We start from the raw sequence: 21694 nt of genomic DNA, 5'->3' as shown, positions 1-21694 counted from the left end.
AATCTTTAATCCTTCACCAATATCATCTGCATCCAAATCCAAATGATCATCTAACTGTGTCACCTCAACTGGAATCTCAAACGATGCAGTATGACCTGGAGTATGTGGAGTAATCTCCACCCAACATAGAGTAGCATCACCCTTCACCCATTGTGATGCCCCAACGATCTGATCAATACTCTCCACCTACCGAGAGTCAAAAGTAACATACCTGCTCAGAACAAAATTAGAGTCTCCCAACTGATAACCAAACAAGCCTCTGAATCCTAAACGTGCAATTGGATCAAATCTCACATCCTCGATATGACCAAATACTGGGCAACCAAACATCCGACGCAACCCAAAATCTGAAGCAGCTCCACCAGATCCAAAATCTCCAAACGCAGCAGTCGATAACCTATGAACAAGATGACCCAAATATGTCAAAGCCCGGAAGCCAAATCCAATGCTCGACATCAAATGCCGATCCTCCTCCGGAATGGAACGACCAATCAAAAAATATCATCTCATCTCGTCGCCACAATGTTTCCTCTCCAATGAAGTGTCTCAAACTGCCGTGAGCTCGGCACAAATACAGAAATAGGTCCCTTTTGTAACTTCCTCTAAAATCAGAATGAAGTACCTTCACCTTTTTGTCAATACATTTCCTAAAACTGTTGGAGACTACTAGGACTTTATCCAAACGGGATTTGGTTGCAACCCAAACACGCCTAGAATAGTCTTCAACATAGGAAACCAAATATCGATTACCTTCCAATGATGCCTCATTGGAAGGCCCCCAAATGCATAATGAACACCACCTAAAAGACCCCTCAATCAATGGATAGAAGTGCCAAACCCCACCTCGATCTTCTCGTTCATACCAATGTGCTCACAGGACTTCAATATGCAGGTCAAAGCACTTCTCAATAATCGATGCATGTTATCAACAATCAAATATCCCAGCCTCAATCCTTCTTTCACGACCATCTATCTCAAAGCACCAACAAAACAATACGGAACAAACGAAGAATAGATCTAAACTGATAAAAATAGAATTTTTACCAGAAAAAGATCCTACATTTATCTCCAAATGAAGCCCTAGTCGAACTTCCAAAGCAATCTACTCCTCCAAATAACCCAAGAATGAAGAATAGATCCAAACTGATAAAGATAGAATTTTTACCTCCAATTGAAACCCTAACAATAGTCTCCACACGACGGTAGACAAGATCACCAATAGTAAAAATCCCACTTTTATCACCAACTGAAGCCCTAAACGAGCATCCAAAATGATCTACTCCTCCAACCAAGATAAAACCCTAGATCCGGAATTTGGAGCTCTGATATCACTTCTTGTGCGCGACGGAAGCCAAAACCAAACCGATATGCTTCGAGAAACCAAACCAATCGCCGAGAGAGAAGGCCACAAACAATTCAAAATAACGGCATAAACACAAACAACCAATTTTAACGTGGTTTGGTAAATTGTCTATGTCCACGGATTTCGACTTTTAGCGACGGATTTGTCCGACGCTAAAAGTCATGTTTCTAGTAGTAAGAGAAGAAGAGTACAAACTGAGATTACAAATCACTCAAAGCAATCAACTAATCTCACTAACAAAACTCTTAATCTCTCAAAATAAAACCCTAAACAAATAGCTCAGAAAATACCTCTTTTCTGTGCTCCAAATATGCCCCCAACAATCACCAATCAAAGCTAAAGAAACCCTAAAATGTGTGTTTGTATTTATAGCAAACACCAAACCCAATCAGAACAGGAAACCTCAATCAGGCCCAAACCCGCTACGCGGTCGATTGGATAGAAGACAGAAACCCACGAAAACCGATTATAGGGTCATCGGTCGACCGCCACACCACTCGCGATCGACCGCAAAAAATCCAGAACAATCCCTGTCTTGTGCACGTTCGCGGTCGAATGTGAAGCATCCAAACGTGTTTCTTCTTCTCAAAAACCCGTTCTTATCCAAATCTTTCGCGGTTTCTACAAATGCCACAAACTTTCCCTGTTTTGTCACATATATGTTATAAGCTACTTTTTTAGTAAATAAATATCATAAGTTATTTAAAACTGCCAATTGCTATTTTCGACCATGCAAACGTGAATTTTTTTTACACTAGCATGTTAATTGTACAACTTTCTAAACATTAATAATTGTTAAATTTATCATTAAATGCATCAAACGCTATTCAAAACAGAATTGAGATAAGTTTTAAAAAGATTTTTTGTAGATTTAATAGCAAATATAACAATAATTAATAGTTAAAAAAACTCTAAAAATTAGCATACAAGTATCATTTTCGGATACGCACTTTCACTTTTCTATGATCAAGTACACTAACGTGCTAAATTTTAAGCAACATATGTTATCTTTCCCCACAAAAAATAAGTCAAGATATATAAGTATCAAAACAGAAAAACTTTATAATATTTAAGTGACATTCATGTTATAAGGCCTAGTAAAAAAACGGGTCCACAAGGGGTCTACCACGTACGATGTTTATAGGGACGAGTCATTAGTCGTGCGCACTAGTCAAGACGGGCATCAAAGTGAAGTTCAGATTTATTTGCAAGTTTGCCATTCAAATTCCTATAACTCACACCGTTGGATCTAATGGACGGTATAGATTGATGTGGGGAAATGTGAACGACTTTACTCTCTAGGGCTTTAAATCTCAGCCGCTACCGGCATCTTCCGAGTCTTTCGTTTCTGTGGTGTCATCCAAAATTCTCTGTTCTCTACAATCTCACAAAGAACAAAATCATATTCAAGATTATTAATGAGAATTTGTCATGCAATTAGGGAGGATGGCTCTGTTCTTCTCCGCTACACTCTTGATGATGGATGATGTCGATGGTGATGAAATCAAGTTCTCGGATTGGGAGGTTTTGGAAATAATAAAAAGGTGATTTTTTTTTCTTTGTTATTCTAAGATTTGTCAGATTCCAGTCTATCAATTCATTATAAGGGATATGATATTACTTTTATTTGCATCTAATTACTGTTAGAATAGTATATACTGTCACCATAATAATCTGTGGTTAATTTCCTGTTATTATGGCATGTTTATGACTTTGGTTGATGGATTCGCATGTTCTCTTTTCCATATTACTAGTTTTGAATTTTTTTATGTGGACGAACAAAGGGTGGTGACTCAAAGGAAAGAACAAAAGTTTATGTCAAATCATTAGACGGAAGTTTCGAGCGTCTACACAATTTAAAATTTACAAATAAATGTGCAGAAACAGATTAGTTAATCAATGTGAATCGAGATGGATGTTTGGTTGCTTTATTCATTAGTTATTTGAAAATTTGGTACTTGTTCAGGGGGGAAATACCCATTGATTGTTTATTATTGAAAATATTTTTGAATGTTTTCCAGTGTGTTTGGGAGATGACTTAGGGAAGGAAAGGAAGAGGAAGGAAGGGAAAAAGTTCCCCTTCCCTTCCCCTTCATTACACCCCAATTTGGGCGTAAGATTTTGGCTCAAATTTTCCTCCATTCCCCTCCTCTATCCTCCTAAATTGAACTACCAAACAATGTTAAAATTAGATTTCTCTTCCCCTCCCCCTCTCTATCCTCCATCCAAACAGGTCATTCAAATCTGTTTTAACTTGTCCTCAAACTTCCACATTGAGTTTTTCACATTGTTTTGTGATTTTTATCATAACAATTATGTTGATCGTCTTCGAATATTTTATCCAAATTCAAGTGCGAATTCTAAAAAATAAAATAAAATGGAAGCTAACATATAATTTATTAATAGGGGTTTCTCTCTTTTACCCCAAAATTTTACCCCCACCTATTTAAAAATCCACCCACTTTTCCAAACATCAATGCACCCAATATATCTCATCCCACTTATTTTTAAACTTAACATGTATAATACCCTCATTTTTTATACCGTATTTACCCAATAAATTAAAAATTCCTAAACTACCCTTCATCCCCAAATATAACCGGTCTCTTCCTCTCTCTCCTCCGTTTCACTTTCCCAAATAGAGCGATCCCTGCAGAGCCCTAAGAGCGATTCTCAAAACCCACAAATCGATCTCAAATTCTCACTACCACATAATGGCTCTATGGGGACGGTTTGTGGGGTGCGGTTTAAAACCGTTCCCTTTGCTTCCTAAGGGAACGGTTTGGTGACGGTTCCAACCGTTACGAAAAAATCTAAGACAACGTTTTAAACTAAAGCGTTGGGCTTGACTTAGGCTTAAGCTAAAATTTTATAATGGGCTAAGGGGACGGTTTTATTATAGGCTTTATGTTCGCGCCCAAACTTTAACCAAAAAAAAATTACAATTATAATTTTGTTTCATATAACCATAGCCCTCATTCACCCGATCAAAATCAAAATACCCTCCCCATCGAAGAGCCCTAGGTTTTCTCTCATTTCCCACTTCCGCCGCTTCCTCTCCTCGAAGGAGCAAAACCGCAGCGCGCCACCTCTCCTCAGCTCCCCTCTTCACCCAGGCGATCAAAATCAAAAAATCAAACAAACTCCTCCCATCGAAGAGCCGTAGGGTTTTTCTCGTCGATCTCCCTCTGTGACCTCACCACACCTCTGTTCGCGGTGAAAATTGTAGCTTTCATTGATGTCATTGTGATCTCAAAATAACAACTTTTTGTGGTTACAAAAGATCCGGTCTTTTTTAGATCCGGTTACAACGAAATCAAAGAAAATAAAAGAAAATTACAACTTTCTCCTTGTGAACAAATCTCGAGCTCCTGTTTTGCGGTCGCTCGCTTTTGTGGGTTCTTTGCCAACGCCGGGGTTAATCCGTGGACCACCGCGCGATCTAGATCCGGTCGGATCTACACGATTTGACGGGTATTATTCCACAAAGGGAATAATAGCCGGGAGGGATTAGTTCACTAAGGAAATAATCGCTCGGATCTCGGGATCTAAGACCAAGCTTAGATCCGGAGTGTGATCTCGTGTAGATCTCAGATCTGTTCTTCCCCTCTCTCGAACTCCTGCCTTTTGTGACGTGGATGCTCGCCGAGGATCAGATCTGGATGTCCAAGTCTTCAAGTCTTCAAAACTCTAAGCTTGATCTTCAATCCGGCAGAGTTTCGGCTCTTAAAAGTCCAACCTCTCAAAATGAACAACCCTTGGCCTATTTATAGGCTCTCTTTACTGTGCCCGTGCACGGAATAGTGTCGGCCACCTATAGGTGGCCGGCACTGGGCCGAGCCACCCATGGGTGGCTCCGCTTCTGAGTTCGAGTCCGAAACTGATCTTGATTCGATCGTGATTCGTCCGAGTTTGTCTTTGGTTGGATCACTCGTTGACTCTTCAACACTTGGCTTGATTCCGAACGCGAATGGATTTATTCCGTTGCTTGCGTGCGATTCGTCGCCTCGTTGGTTCGTCGGTTTGTGCCGAGCTGTACTAAGGGACCTATAAGCAATTTTATACGCCTATAGATACCCCCTCCAAGGTATTTCAGCCTCGTTCTTTTATAGAAGAGTCTGGAATACTTTGGATATGATTGTCCCAACCTTCAGTCGGCGTAATGGGACTTTGGAATGACTTCCGTTCTTGATTCCTTCAATCTTCCAGGCTATTCGGTGCTTTGTCGAATGTCTGTAAGAGTTCCGGTGCTGCATTTATTGTCTGACCGTTGTCGGAATTTTTAAACTTGAAGTCGATTCCTGACTTTCTAATCTTTAGCTGACCATCGATTGTTGGCGTCGAATCTTTGTCTGCAACGCGTTGTCCGGCGTCGTGTTGTTGAGTTATCCTTAAGAATATTTATGAAAACATTCTCCAGGAACTTCTCAACGAAAATTAGGGAACAGTTTATACTCATATACCTTATTGGAGTACTTTCTGTGCCCAAATGAACTGAACCGGTCTGATAATGACCCAAAAAAGGCAGTAATTAGGCTCAAAAAATCCTACGACTCTTCTGATCATATGGGAGAGGAGTGAATAAATGATGGGCTTAATCGTCGGTCGATTTGAAGTCGTTTCGACACTCGGTTCAGCTTCAATTTAGATTCCGGTTCAAACCCGGTCCGGTCCGGTTCGGTTCGGTTCAGAACCGGTTCACCCTATAAAAGGGGTTCTCCTTTTCTTTTCCCTCACCTAGGGCCGGCCCCCCCCTTAGCCTCTTTTTTGCTTTTCTCTTCCCTCGAGCATCCGTTCTCATCCAAAACTTGATATCCGTTTTAGATCTAGCATTCCTTTGGATCTTTGACTGAGAAATCCCTCGAAACTTCCATTTTTAGAATTTCTCTCAGGCCCCTCGAGCGCGTGGTTCGAGCACTTTTCAAGATCTAATTTTTATTGGATCTTCGAGCTTTCCCTCAGGTATATCTTCCATAATTTTAGCATTTTTTATGCTTAATTTAATTTATGAACTTGTGGGATTGCATGCGAGGGTTAGGATTATGATTTGGCGCCTCGAGCTTATCTTTCAGGGGGGTAGAATTGCAATAAAAAGAGGATTTTTTCTAAATCTGACCTCTTGATTTATTTTGTAGGTCATTATGTCGCGAGTCTCGAGAGGTCGTTCCCCTGCTGCATCGGCTGACGGCGTGCTTCCTTCATATGCTGGTGAGCTATTTTTTGCATATTCGAAATTTTACAAATTAGCCCTCTTTTTTCTGAAAATTTGCAAATTGGTCCTTTTACCCCACGTTGTTCTCCTTGGTGAGGCAATCGGGAAGAGCCTTGATTCTCCTTGGTGAGGATCGACGCTTCAAAGATAGAAATTTTACAAATGAACCCTTTTTTTTCTGAAAATTTGCAAATTGGTCCTTTTACCCCACGTTCTCCTTGGTGAGGCAATCGGGAAGAGCCTTGATTCTCCTTGGTGAGGATCGACGCTTTAAAGATAGGTTTTGCTTGGTCAAAACCATATCTCAAAATAAAGGGGGCGTTTTGACGCTGCATTGTGTTTTATAAGGCAGGGATATATTGTCGATTCGTGCAGGGACCAAGTTCAGATCATTTTTATGGCATGCGACTGCGTCGATTCGTCCGATGACCCTTCTTGCCGGTTACCTCGCCATCTGGTTAAAGAAATGCGTGGTCCCGTATCAGTCTGGTGACGCTCTGCCACTGGAAGTGCTCTACCCTGCGGTTCAACTTGCCTACAGAAAGGAACTTTCCCTTCTTCCGGTGATGGTGGCTAACATTCATCGAGGGCTTCGACAGATTTCCGGTGCTTTTACACGGGAGGACTCAGATTCCCACCATTAAGGTGGAGCTTCCGTATATTTATTTGATGGCTTGGTTCGTCCTTCATCGTTCTGACATGATGTCGGTACCGCATGCCATGGACCACTCTGTTCCCTTACTACAGCTGCTTGAGAATGGCGAGTGGGAAGGCCGAGGATTCTCTGATATCAGGAGGCAGCTACAGGTCCACAAGTGCTGGGCATTCTCTACTTGTTTTCCACAGTTCTCCAGCCGGTATGGCGAGTGTTTGATTGATGAGGAGAAACCGAGGGAGTATCGCACTTATTTAGATATCGGCTGCTTTAATTGGCTAGTGAACTGGGGAATCAGTGCTTCATAGAGCCGTATCTACCTTGCCGATTCGCCCGCCAGTTCGGTTATGACCAGCTTTATGTCGGGAATCCGCGCCAGCAGCTTCGGGCTCATGGAGGTTTGGTGGACGGTCTTCGTGCATGGTTGTGGACCGTTACAGGCTGCACCGGTGCTAGGTTCAGTCTCCCGGGTGTTGAGCGACAGTTGAACCTCACTTTCTTGAGCTGCAGGTGGTTGTTAGCAGCTAATAAGACTGTCCCTGTGAAGCCTATTGAAGAGTTGGTGGCCGAAGAAGCCTCTCAGATTGATTCTCATGTGATTCGGGACGGTGCTCGGTCACAGAGGGCGCGGGGCAAAACCCGCCGACTTGATGCAGAAGGTCATAGGGCCTTTAGTTCTGCTGGAGAGGCCTCAGGCGGAGATCCTGAAGATTACGAGGCAGATTTCGAGCGAGGTTAGTCTCTCATCTTTTCTTTCTGCATTTCTGAATTGCTAGTCTTGACCACTGTCTGATATTTCAGGGACAACGACCAACAGTGAAGAGGAAATCCGTCCTTTTGCCCGGGCAAGACCTTCGACCGCTGTTCGTGCTGATAGGCGGAAGAGACTAGTCCATAAGCCGCCTGCAGATTCGCGAGCATCTGAGATGGACTTGGCTGGTGATGATCCTGTTAGCGACAGAGGTAGCATCTGCTCTATAGATCATTCTCTTGATCGTTTAGAATTTTCAGGCTCATGCTTTCACGTTCTATGCAGGAGAGCGCGAGGAAGGCGAGATGAGTTTCGATCCTGCTCATGAGTTTGTATCTTCTGGTGAGCCTGACTCACCATACCAGGTAGAAAGGCCTGCAGAAGCTGGTGACATTAGGGAGACCGTCGATGTAGGACCCGGTTCGATGATTAACAATACACAAAGGAGTTGAATGATTTGGAATTTGTGCATTCCCTAATTGTCTCTATACTTCTTGCTCTTTTAGATAATTCGCAGGAGGCAAACGTGGATCTTGGGAATAGAGAGGCTGACGCACCCATAAGAGGTAACTCATTTCTATTGGTCGTAGTCTCTTTATTCTCCTTTCGTACTTATATTCTCTTGTGTCAGATTTCTCGATTGATGATTTTGACGAGGAAGGCTTGCTTGTGGACACCCGGATGCTCCACTTAATGTATGGCTCTCCTCAGATTGATGATCAGTTGCCTGGAGATGTATTTCCTAAGTCTACGCTCCCTAAGAATCCCGAGGATGGTTTTTCTGAAGGTACGTAGCTTTTCTCAAGTTAATTATAGGACTAGCCAATTTTTGACTAATGTAACTATAATGTGATGCATCTGAAAATTCTATTTGACAGGAGCTTTTGTTCTGTATAGAGATCCGTTCCTTCTTCTCCTTTACGAATGCTATGATCGACAAGCTCTTCCACGGCGGACTTTCCCTTCACCAGTTCAAGCCATTCCTTGATCTTAAAATAAATTCCATAAGGGATGCAGGGTACCCAGATTTGGCGAAATCTATTGTTGATGATCTTGACCGCCTAGAGCGTGAGCTTCAGATGCTTCGGGAGCTTCGGGATGCAGGTGCCTCTAGGGTTTCAATTTTTTCTTTTTTATCTATTTAACAAAAATTTTATTTAATTTTACAAATTAGGGCTTTGTTGTCTTGGTTGATGTTTGATTTTAAGCATGTATATTTAATTTTTTGTATTTTCTTTGGAATCTTGGAAGATAATCTGACTATTCTAGTCCTTTGTAAAATTAAATAAAAATTAGGGCTTCGCGGTTAGTATACTGTTTTAGGTTTTCTTTGTGAAGAAAATCCAATGCATATGTTTATCTGAGGCCATGCTCAAATCCTACTGCTCTGGTTATACCTAATAATAATCCCAATTGGATTCGTTGTATATCTGTTGCTTTTCATATCCATGATTTTGTTTTTTTGGATGATTGGTACTTTTTTTTTTTTGGGGGGGGGGGGTTTGAGCAAATAATATAACTATGTGAATGTATATATGATTATTAATGTTACGGTGTGAAATATTATAATTCAGTCCACCGGGAGAGACTTTAAAATGTGCGTGGTTTGGTTAGTATATAATATGTGGCAAGATTCTCAAAAGGAGGTGATGCATGCACATTATTGAGGCATGATTTTTTCTCAAAGTATTTGTTAATTTTCAGAAAATATTAGGACTTCAGTGAATCAGGCAATGCGGGTGTTGAACAATTCTGAGGAATTTTTTTAAAAAACTAATAGAAAGTTTTGAAACACAGAATTTGTTTTAGACTACAAGATGAGAGAAAGAAAGTTTAATAAAACACTACAGTGTCAACTCCCAACAATATCACACGCATGTTTATGACTGCACGGTGAGAACTAAACTCCAGCGTTTAACAGTTATCAACAGGTAACTCCAAGAAAAAAACCACAGAACAAGAGAGTCAATGATGCAGAGTTGGGTTGTTAAAATTGTCAGGCTAGCTGACTATGAATCAGGGCACTTAGAGAGGGATAAGGGGGAGGAAGCAATCAGCGTGCTTTGCTCATATCAAGAATGTCGAAAAATGTGGATCTCAAGCCACTATGGTCACGTAAAAGATAAGTAAGCGTGTTGGAGGCTTCAAACATTGCACAAATTTGGACTTACTGAATCTTGCTTTAAATGGTTATATAAAAAAATGTCAAATGAAGGAGATGAATAAGAAGCTAATGAGGGGAAAGTATTAGATAAATCTTTCTATGGGGAAAAAAAATTAATTGTGGGCCAAGGTAATATAATAACCGGCGGTAGTTAGTTTTTGGTTGAACCATATTGTTTCTCTTTTTTTATCTTTTTGAGCCAAATATATTATATCTCATTTACTTGCTATAATTGCATCCACACAGGTTTATATTAGCTCTATAATGATAAAAGTTCTCGTTCTCTAAACAAAATATGAAACTAATTAATTTTTATTTTTTTTAGATATAAGCATATTTTAGTTTATGTATACTACTATTAAACAAATAGTTATGCTTGAGAGAGACTAGTCCTATAAAATAACTTGCAAACTCTTTAGTTGATGGATTCTTATACATTGTTAGTAAGTAGATATATATTATTGATGTCTGAATATATTTACTTTTCTCTAGCAGGTTCAAGTTATGGATAAAAATAGAGGTTGGATGTATAACACTTCTCGTGTAAGTGACGAGTACTTTGAAAAAGTGAATGACTTTCTTGATAAAGCATTTGCAAGAGTAGCTAAAGGGAATGAAATATGTTATCCTTGTCGTGGTTGCTGTAATCGTAGTTAGCATCAGCAAAATACTGTCTACAATCACTTGATTGTCAAGGGATTTATAGATAATTATTACAAATGAGTTTTTCATGGTGAGGTTTTGCCATCAAGATTGAACGTCCATAGCGAGAGTGATGATGATGATGCACATACTCATGATGATGTAGGTGGATTACTACATGATATTTTTAGAGGCACAATAGAAGAGTTTCCAGATAACGAAGAAGAAGGCATAAAGGAAGGCACAGAGGAATTGACTGAGGATGATGCTAAGAAATTTTACAAGTTAGTGGAAGAAGGTCAGCAAGAGTTATTCCCAGGATGCAAAACCTTTTCCAAACTCTCTTTTATAATTCGATTATATCTACATAAGTGCATACATGGACTAAGCAATGAGGCATTTGATGATTCTTTGACCCTATGGAGGGAAGCAATTCCAGACATAAAGTTGTCAAAGTCTTTTCATGAAGCCAAAAGGATTGTCAAGGACTTGGGTCTTGATTATGAAAAAATGCATGCGTGCCCAAACGATTGCATGCTATTCTATGGAAATGTAAATGGGAAGCTAAATGAGTGTAGTAGTTGTGGTGCTTCTCGGTGGAAGCCAAAGAAGGATGATGTATCTAATGATTCTAATCAACCATCTAAAAAGGTGCATAATGTTCCAGTAAAGGTTTGAGGTACTTTCCTTTAAAATCTAGAGTTCAAAGACTATTCATGTGTTCTCAAACTGCTAAATGTATGAGTTGGCATTCAAAGGAGCGCATCCAAGATAGGATTCTAAGGCATCCGACTGATGGCAAAGCTTGGAAAGACTTTGATGAAAAGCATCCAGAGTTCGCATTAGACCCTCGTAATGTGAGATTAGGGTTGGCTAGTGATGGATTTAATCCCTTTCGAACAATGAGTATCGCACATAGTACATGGTCAGTTATCTTAATCAACTATAATTTACCACCACGGATGTGTTTGAAAGCAGAATATTTCATGCTATCTCTACTTATTTCAGGTCCTCAATCCCCTGGCAACAACATCGACATATACTTGCAGCCACTGATTGATGAATTGAAAGAGTTGTGGGAAGTTGGATTGCTTACATATGATACTTCTATCAAACAATCATTTAAATTGCGTGTAGCTTTGCTTTGGACAGTTAGTGATTTTCCAGTATACGCAATGTTGTCCGGATGGAGTACTAAAGGCAGATTGGCTTGTCCTTATTGCAATTACAATACATGCTCTGAGTATTTAAAATATAGCAAGAAGATGTGTTATATGGGTCATCGCAGATTTTTAAAAGATGATCACCCATGGCGATTTAATAAAAGATCATTTAATGGTGACATTGAGCTTGGAAGAGAACCAACATCTTTGTTTGGGGCTGAAATTATAAACAAATTATCTGATTTTGTCAATGAATTTGGAAAAAAGCAGAAGAAAAGAGCAGATAGGAATTGTCCGTGGAAGAAAAGGTCAGCATTTTTTGATTTGCCTTATTGGGAGCATAATAGATGTCTTCACATGCTTGATTTAATGCATATTGAGAAGAATGTTTGTGACAATATTGTTGGCACATTGTTAGATATTCCAGGAAAGACAAAGGACCATGTTAAAGCTCGCTTTGACTTACAACAAATGGGCATAAGACGATATCTTCATCCTATGAAGTCGGCTGATGGTCGTCGTGTTACATTTGCGAAAGCTTGCTTTTCTATGACAACACAGGAGAAAGAAATGTTTTGCAAAGTGTTGGCGGATGCAAAAGTGCCTCATGGTTGTGCATCAAATATCTCAAGATGTGTAAATGTGAGGGAGAAGAAAATATCTGGGTATAAGACTCATGATGCGCATTTTCTCTTGCAATATTTACTTCAAATTGCATTAAGAAGAAATTTGCCTAGGAGTGTTGCTATTCCTCTCATCAGATTAGGTGCTTTCTTTAAGGGTTTATGCAGCAAAGTTCTCAAGCCAGTTGAACTTAATTCCTTGCAGACTGAGATCGTAAAGATACTTTGTCAGCTTGAGAAAATATTTCCACCTAGTTTCTTTGACATCATGGTTCATCTTCCTATTCATTTAGTTCAACAAATTTTGAATTGTGGGCCAGTCAACTACTTCTGGATGTATCCAACATAAAGATATCTTTGTAGATTAAAGTCATATGTGCGTAATAGAAGTGCTCCTGAAGGCTCCATAGCAGAAGGATTTTTAGTTGAAGAGTCTCTGACTTTTTGCTCATTATATATGCATGATGGTGTCAAGACAAGGTTTAATAGATACACAAGTAGGTATGAGAGAGTTGATGTTGCAGAAGAGAAGTCGCCAATTTTTCCTAAGATAGGTCATCCTTTGGGAGGAAAGAGGAAAAGAAAGGGTAAAGCATTTACATTAGATAATGTTGACTGGGTTAATGCACATCGATATGCCTTGTACAATTGTGATAACAATGAAGTTGATAATTATATTAGGTATGTTTCATTTACTTAATTATTACTTCTTATTTGATGTTGATGCCTATATTTCACTTTATAGACCCATGCATTTTGTATTGTTATGCAGTGAACATAAACTTTTGATTGCGAATCAGTCAAGAAAAAGAGGCAGAACAAGTAAATGGACGGGAGCTCAAAAGCACATCAAGGACTTCACTGACTAGTTTAAAACTAGAGTATCTGAGTTGGAAACAGCGCCTGATTATCTAAAATGGTTATCAATGGGCCCTAATTTTGTAGCAAAAAGATACAGAGGCTATTATGTGAATGGTTGTACTTTCCACATCAAGGCGCGTGATGAAACATGCAAAACTCAGAATAGTGGTGTGTCTATAACTAGTCAAGTAGATAGTTATGCAAGTTCTAGGGACCGTAATCCTAAAACTGGAGATGTTACTTTTTATGGCGTCATACAAGATATCATTGAAATAGACTATTGGAGCAAATTTAGTGTCGTTCTATTCAAATGTGACTGGTTTCATTCAGAAAAAGATGAATATGGGCTTATTCGCGTCAATTTTAATAACAAACTCACACAAATGACCCTTTTGTCATGGCATGCCAAGTTCATCAAGTTTTCTATGTGAAGGATCCTGTTTAAGAGGCAAACAAAAATTGGCATTATGTTTTAAAGAAGCTTCCTAGTCACGTTTATGATATTGACAGTGATATTGGGACACATGGATGTGACTATTGGGTTGAAAGTGGTGACATTGTCAGCGATTTAATCCCAACCACTGATGATGACATAGAAGATGTGGGTTGGTGTAGAGATGATGTGCCGAGGTCCACTGTTGACATTCCTCCAAATATATATATTGATTCAGATAATGTAATGGAAGGTGATGAAGACAGTGACTTTGATGAAACAGACTGGGATTGGATGGAGTAAAGACATGATACTATATGTTTGGTTGAAACAAATAAGCTTTGAACTTCTTAGTGTAATTTGTCATTTTCTTTATGTTTTGAAAGAAATGACCTTTGAACTTTATGTTTTGAGTATATCGGTTGAGTATAATTTGTCATTTTCCAATATATTGCTCCTGGTATTTCCTTTTGGCTTGCTGACATGAAGTTTGCCTGTATATGGATTAATAATAATTTGAGTTTTTAATCTGATGAGATTTTGTAGTTTTCTTTTGTCATTTTTATCTTTCTATGCACATCCATACACATCCTTCATTAATGTTGCATCTATGCACATCCATATCATCATTTATATAAAGTTCGATGCATCAATTGTCATATCAATTTTAAAATCCATTACTTTCCTCGCTAACAATATTTATATGATTAGCTTAGGTGGGTTCCTAAGAAATGATATGTTATTGTGTTCCTATATGTATCTGAGGAACTCAAATATATTCTTTAATTAGAAATCACATTATTGTGTTCCTATATGTATCTGAGGAACTCAAATATATTCTTTAATTAGAAATCACACTGAATTATACATTATGAGCAAAATATATATAAATCACACTGAATTATACATTATGAGCAAAATATATATATGATTTCTGAGCTGGTGAATTACTGGTGCATAAGTATCTTATTAGATGAGGAACACTAACAATAGACTTTTTATCCCAGTTATTAACTCAGCAAGCTAATATTTTAAGCTTATAGGGATAAAGCCTGTTAGAATATTATTTCCACGTTTATACATTTTCCCAACGCTAATATTTTAAGCTTATAGGGATAAAGCCTGTTAGAATATTATTTCCACGTTTATACATTTTCCCAACTCTAGGTAGTCAATCATTTGTAGTTACCTGTTAGAATATTATTTCCACGTTTATACATTTTCCCAACTCTAGGTAGTCAATCATTTGTAGTTACCTCTGCTAACTGCTCACTGTTTTAGATGCATTGCATGGTATACACATAAGTGGTAGCTTTCCTCATCATGTAGTTTGTGATATCCTTGGTAGACTATCATTTGTAGTTTGTCCAGGCCATATTATCAGAGCACAATAACATTAATCATTTAGTTATATCTTCCAGAATGAGTAAGCCCTCTTGGGAATCCTAGCACATCGTCAATTTGGTCTTAGAATTATCAATAAGAGAGTAGATGAAAATTGTTCATGATTTTTGTATTTTGGTGCATCTTGCTGTTTGAGTTAAGATCAGATGCAAAAATACATCACAAAGTAACCTGCCCATGGATGATTTTAGAGAAACAATAAACACTGTTTCTCTTGGTTTTATTTTTTATTTACCTTTGAATTGTTATTGTGTTCCTATAGTTTATTTTCGATTCTGTAAGTCTAGTTTTTAACCACTAACAGTTTTTTTCAGAAGAGGAGAAGCTAAATGTAGTTGGGTTTTTCCTTCAGATTGTATAGTCTCTATTTTCCAGATGTGAGGTAATTGTCTGTTTTTTCCCAGTTTGTTTGTGAGAGGCCACAGTTCTGTATTCAATTTTGTTCGAACTTCATTAATTACTGGTAAATAAGATGCATTGTTTACTTGCCAAAAAACTCTGAAGATTTATCAGTTTCATGCGCTGTCGTTATTTCTTGAGCTTGTGATACACTCAGTTATGTTTTTTCTGTAAATGGTTTATGTGGTTTGCGATCCTTTTATAGTTCAAAAGTAAACTGTTAGCTTTTATTTCCTTCTGAATATGTTCTGTAAACACTTTCTAGCAGGCTGAATTGTGCCCTGATTCATATGCATTCTGATATATCGATCTTTTGTCCATGGAATGACTAGGGAACATACAAAAACATGGAAGCAGAAAGAAAATCTTTGTCAACCTCTTCAAAACAGAAGAGATCATTTGAGGTAAGTTTAGTTGAGTTTTTATTGTATATTCTAAGTTCCTTTCTAAATGCATTAATTTGTTTTTCTTTTTTACTTTTTCTGGTGTATAGGTTATGAGCACACGATGTCCACAAGTGCGACCGAAAGAATATAATCGGCTAAGTAATATGGATAAGCTGAGAAAGCATGTGCCCAATATATGTCAACTACCTGCTAGAAATATTGCAATACAAAGAAAAGAGTTAGAGGAGCGGACAAAGAAGAAAATGATCCGTATGAGACAATCAAGAGAGGAGAAAATGTTGGATGAAATAGGAAATGCGGAGCGAGATGTTCGGAAAAAATTCATAGATCAAAAGGGACAATCTAGTAAGACACGACAACAACTTCAGAATCATGTACAAATAAAAGTGATAGCAAGAGGAGAACACTCGGTCAACTTAGAAGATAAAGAGGAAGATATCAGAGAGGATTTCATAGAAGATGCTGTAGGAGATGTTAGTGAGCATGATGAGCAAGATGAAGAGGAAGATAGAGGGGAGGATTTTATAGATGAGTCTGAAGGAGGCGAGGACTTCAGGGGACAACCAGCAAGAGAGGTAGCTAATAAAGTAGTAGACAAACCCAAAAAGTATCGAGGGCAAACTAAATGTCAAAAAGTTCATGCACGAAGTGTACATGATCGACATGTTATTTTTTTAAATGAATGTGGACAACCTATCGGACCGTCAGATAAGGCATGTAGTGAACTTAGCAGTTTCTTAGGCACACTTGGCAGAAACTCAAGTTTTGCACCTCTTGATAAGGAAAATTGGCACAAAGTTGAAGAAAAAGATAAAGAAAAAATATGGGATTATGTTAAGATACGATTTTCATTTTTAATCACTAATTTATATTGTTCTTTTCCTTATTATTTAAATCAAGTATTTATGTTCAAAATTATTTATTGTCAAATTATGTCAACGTAGGAAAAATATTACATTCCGAAGGAAGGAAGAAAATGGACCCTAGAAACTGTCAACTGTGCATGGAGGCGTTGGAAATCATTCTTGAAGAAGAAGTGCTTTGACGGGTTCAAAAATGACAAACAAAGAATGAAGACACGGCCAGATACTATACCTGAAATAGAATTTAAAGCCTTGCTCAAATTCTGGAACACCGAACAATCAAAGGTAAATAAGATGAGACTAGACTTTCAGATTAGGTTCTTTCTATTCAAAATAAATATGACACATATGTTTAATATAAAAGTATCGGCCAATACTTGAAACTTTGTTCTATATTGACTGGTTCTTAGTTGTATAATTATTTGCATGCAAGTTTCTAATGGTCAGGTTGTTTTTCTAAATCCATGTTCCTTCTAATTGTGTAGATAACAAGTGAGACCAACAAAGCAAATCGTGATGGTCAAGAATATATACACACTACAGGGTCAATAAGTTTTGCCAGGATTCACAAAAAATTGGTATTTCAATTGGTTTTGTTTAATATTATTTATTAACTGTATCCTTTCTTTTTGTTCATTGTTATTGTATTTATTAATATTTTAACTATCATGTCTTTATTATAGGAAAATGAGTTGGGAAGATCTCCAAGTGAAGCTGAAATGTTTATTGAGACCACTGTTTTAAAAAACCTCCGCCTAGTCCGCTTAGGCGTACGCCTAGACCTAGGCGGTACCTAGGCCGCCTAACTAACGCCTAGCGCCTAGGCGGTATTTAGGCTGCCCACCTAGATTTTACGAGCGTTTAGGGAGCATTGTCTGCTTATGTAGATTGCACCCTGTAGGCCTTGATTGTGATTTTATGTGTCGTAGCCTACACGTCCTCCAAACTCCATTAACCTCCAAATATGAACATCTCCACTACCTCCTTCGACCTTCAGCAAAACCTCATCGATCACCACTTAAATGAAGAAAGAAAAAAACGCCCAGAAACCGCTTAGGCACCCGCCTAGGCGACTAAGCGTTGGGCGCCAAGTCCGACGCCTAGAAGCGCCTAGCGTTTAATGTAACATTGATTGAGACCCATAAAAGGAATACAAAACCACAAGGAGAGAAAATAATCAATTTGATAGTGAGTATATGCAATATCAACTAAATATAAATTTTAATATATTGCTTTTTAGGTCCTAATTTTCATATAACATGCATATCAACCAAAGTTTAAATTTTGCTAATGCAGGGTGCTTTAGAAGAACTCACATATAACATGCATATCAACCAAAGTTTAAATTTTGCTAATGCAGGGTGCTTTAGAAGAACTCAAATCTCAAGATGAAGATGATGATGCATGGGATGCTTTAGAAGAACTCAAATCTCAAGATGAAGATGATGATGCATGGGATTTAGTCAAGAAAGATGAACATCTTGGACGTGTACGTCTTATGGGAAGGGGTGTCACTAAAACCATGCTCCAGAATAAATATAAAAAGATCGTGGATCCCTATGAGCAAGTTCCAGAATCTATTGTTCAAAATATATCACAAAAAGTTGAACAAGAGTTGACAAAAAAGTTTGAAGCGCAGAAGGTAGATTTGGTTCATGGTTTCGCCGAGCTCTTGACGGAAACAATTGGGCAAACAATTGATCCGGCGGCTATTGCAAGACTTGTTGCACGCACAAGATCACCTGAGCAAGCTAATAGTGCTCGAAATCATGATCGTCCTCGCTCATCTGGAAGCAGTCATCATCCACGAAATGAGGTAGTTTTGGGATTATTGTTATATATTTTATTTTCTTTTTTGTGTGTATGACAACTTGATTTGGACTGGTTGCTTCTTTGGTTTCAAAAGTTAAAATATCATATACACTCTAGAATATATATAAGAGAAGTTGGTGCCCTACTAATTTGCTTCTTGTGTTCTTGTTATGCTTTTAAGGATAGGTCAATGTAGAATTCTAATATACCTAAAGGATTCTTGGATGAAGAGCAAGTGATTGACCCTGTCAAGAATTGGGAACATCTATAATCAGAAAACATTCTACATATTATGTAATATACCACAACATGTATTCAGTACCTTCTTCATTCCCTTCATTTGTATGGTTGACTTTTTCATAAGCTTCTGATGCCTGCCTGCAAACAAGTTTGAAGTCATTCCATATATCCAATTTGTAGATAAAATTAACGAAAAACACCAAAAATTTCATGATACAAGGACCAATTCACAAAGTTGTATACACTAATTACTATGAATATACCAAAAAAGATAAAATAAAATCGTATATCATTCTATTAGCTTTTACATACTTTTTAAGTTGTAATTCTTCAAAAGCACATGTATGCAGCACTAACGTATCGCTGTTTTCTTTTTTTACTTTTTTCCCTATCCGCATAAGCTAAGTGAGTGGTATTTTCAGTGCATTAGACATAATATCCCTTATTGATGTCAAACAATCAGAACTAAAATAGTACATGTACGTGTTTTCTTTACTTTTAAACATTGCATATGTGACATACTCCTAGATTTTTTATTAAAAAAAGAGAGAGAAGTATTTCTGGCTCTGTAAAGTTTCAAACCTGCAAATGATGCTGAGACAAGCGATGCCAATATCACAAATAAAATGAAGATTGCTTTCTTAGATGCCATTTAGCAGACCTTGCAAATTCTTTGCTACCTCTTACTCTTCTCTAAGATCATGATTCATATATAAAGAGATGGTAGTTCCTCATTGTATAGTAGTATGAAAATGGATGATGAGTGTGTTAAAGATTTCTTTATGTTTGAATGCATATCTGTATGAGGTTTGTGTTTTTAAATTAACTACACAAAAGGTGAAGTTGAGCACTATTTCTTTGTCATAGTATAGTGGATTGCTTTTGTTTCCAATAAAATGTTAAAGAGTAAATTATTTACTATGTTTTTTAACTAAAGATAACATTTTCAAGTGCTTTAGTGGGGATCACTCACTGCTGAAATTATATAGATACAACTAGTGCCAATGGTTGAGCAACACTAGATTGATACTGGCTTCATTGTCACAGTGCTAGATAGCTAGGGTACTGATTTTATACACGATAGCACAGATCTCACCGAGACATAAGTAAGTGCAACTCTATACTATTAGTGGACTACTGGTTAGCAATTTGATATCAATGGTTAATTGCGGATAGACCCCCTGTACTACCTAACCTAGTTTCTACTAGATATATATGTTTGTAAATTTTTAACAGCATGTAATAAACAACACTTATAAAGCTTGGAATCATGTGATATATTATACTAAGGAGGTATAGTCATTAGTAGTTGTTTGTGAGGTATGTTTGGTTTTAGATCCTCTTACATTGTGAGAGCAAGCTGATGAGTTTCACATGCATTATATAGGAGAAACCAGCATACAACATGAAGAACAAGCCTAGGTAGTGAACACATCTCTTTCTTTGTTTTATATTACACCAAATCTATCGGAGACTGTTATTAGTTCTGATCTTGCACGATGGCCAGGCAAATTATATATCTTAGAGCCTGCTGTTGGTTGAACTTAATGATCTAATAATGTTAATCATATCTAATTACAATTGTTTATGATTGATTGCTTGAAATTACTAGATGTTATGTTCGTATGCGCTAATTGAATTTTAAAGCATATATTCAAGTGGCATAATCTTGCAATTAATATAATCTCATTTATCTTTTTATCTAAAATTATGCAGGAAAATTGATGGTGACTGAAACAGGTTAATCCGTGCGTGCTTTTCACTTACTCTGAGATTAGCTCTATCCTGACAATTTACAAATTATGTATACCAATGGAGACCTTTTAGTTAAAAAGAGGACACTTTTTGTTTTAATGAAAGAGGAATTTTAATCATGTATTTTGGACAAAAGAAAAAACTTGTACTAAAGTCATTGTAATGTAACTAATGAATTGTTCCTTATGTTTGTTTGTTTTCTTGCAAAATTAGGAGTTTCATTTCTTTGTTTGTGATATGAGCAAGTATAAATCATGGAGTTTTCGTTTTGTTTTGTTCTTTTTTAATTTTGAAACTGCAAATCAAAAAATGTGTGATATATCTGGATGATTTGCTTTTGTACGGTCAAAATTGAAAACCGTCCCCTTTGCTATATATACATGTTCCTATATCTTTATATCTGAAAACCGTCCCCATTGCTAAAAACCGTCCCCATTTCTAACCGTCCCCTTTGATGTAAAAACTGTCCCCATAGATCAAAAACAAAACCGTTCCCATAGAAAATAACACCGTCTTCTTAGATCAAACTCGATACCGTCCCCCTTGGTGCGAAAGCGTTACGGTAGCTTAAAAATATAACCGTTCCCGTTGCTAAATAACCGTCACCATCTGAAAAAATAAGAACTGTCCCCATAGTTAAACCGTCCCCAAATGTTGTCTACGGGAACAATTCAAGAACCGCGCCACTTGGATCATGAACTGTCCCCTTAGACCAAAGACTATGGCAGCAAAGGTATCGGATGAGTAACCGTTCCCTTAGATCATGAACTGTCCCCTTAGACCAAAGACTATGGCAGCAAAGGTATCGGATGAGTAACCGTTCCCTTAGGCCTATGAGGACGGTTTTTTTATCTAGTGGGACGCTTATGAACCGTCCCCGTAGACCAATTATTTGGTAGTGTCTTGAAAATAATTATCCTTAATCTCTCTAGTTTGCATAAATGCAC

At 37.8% G+C, this 21694-nt stretch overlaps 2 protein-coding genes across 9 annotated transcripts; both read left to right on the top strand.

Annotated features, from left to right (window-relative positions):
* On the top strand, positions 2716-20972 carry LOC109838040 (ribosome biogenesis protein BOP1 homolog). 8 transcript variants are annotated; one of them, XM_020406481.1, is made up of 10 exons: positions 8903-9085; positions 15586-15653; positions 16003-16074; positions 16164-16916; positions 17022-17225; positions 17426-17518; positions 17624-17665; positions 18072-18128; positions 18301-18756; positions 20709-20972. In XM_020406481.1, exons 3-10 carry the CDS (start codon positions 16018-16020, stop codon positions 20715-20717), a joined length of 1671 nt encoding a protein of 556 aa, XP_020262070.1. In that variant the 5' UTR covers positions 8903-9085; positions 15586-15653; positions 16003-16017; the 3' UTR covers positions 20718-20972. The 8 variants fall into 8 exon arrangements, with proteins under 8 accessions (XP_020262069.1, XP_020262070.1, XP_020262072.1 ...); XM_020406480.1 differs by lacking the exons at positions 8903-9085; positions 15586-15653 and adding an exon at positions 2716-2907; XM_020406483.1 differs by lacking the exon at positions 15586-15653 and having other exon boundaries at positions 16164-16652.
* LOC109838041 lies at positions 9492-13518 on the top strand. Its single transcript, XM_020406484.1, has 2 exons — positions 9492-13254; positions 13346-13518. The coding sequence occupies exon 1, from the start codon at positions 11504-11506 to the stop codon at positions 12920-12922; it is 1419 nt and encodes a 472-aa protein (XP_020262073.1). The 5' UTR covers positions 9492-11503; the 3' UTR covers positions 12923-13254; positions 13346-13518.

The sequence above is a fragment of the Asparagus officinalis genome, chromosome 4 (assembly GCF_001876935.1).
Source record: "Asparagus officinalis chromosome 4, Aspof.V1, whole genome shotgun sequence".
In the NCBI taxonomy this organism is placed as follows: domain Eukaryota; kingdom Viridiplantae; phylum Streptophyta; class Magnoliopsida; order Asparagales; family Asparagaceae; genus Asparagus; species Asparagus officinalis.
Note: the sequence above shows the minus strand (reverse complement) of the source record. Positions and strands in the feature narration are given on the sequence as shown.

Excerpts from the sequence above, each read along its gene's own strand:
- LOC109838040 (XM_020406476.1), top strand. Across the intron at positions 17,226-17,425 it reads GGAACACCGAACAATCAAAG|ATAACAAGTGAGACCAACAA; the intron begins GTAAATAAGATG and ends CTAATTGTGTAG. Across the intron at positions 17,519-17,623 it reads CCAGGATTCACAAAAAATTG|GAAAATGAGTTGGGAAGATC; the intron begins GTATTTCAATTG and ends TCTTTATTATAG.
- LOC109838041 (XM_020406484.1), top strand. The coding sequence starts at position 11,504 with ATGTGTTCTCAAACTGCTAAATGTATGAGTTGGCATTCAAAGGAGCGC.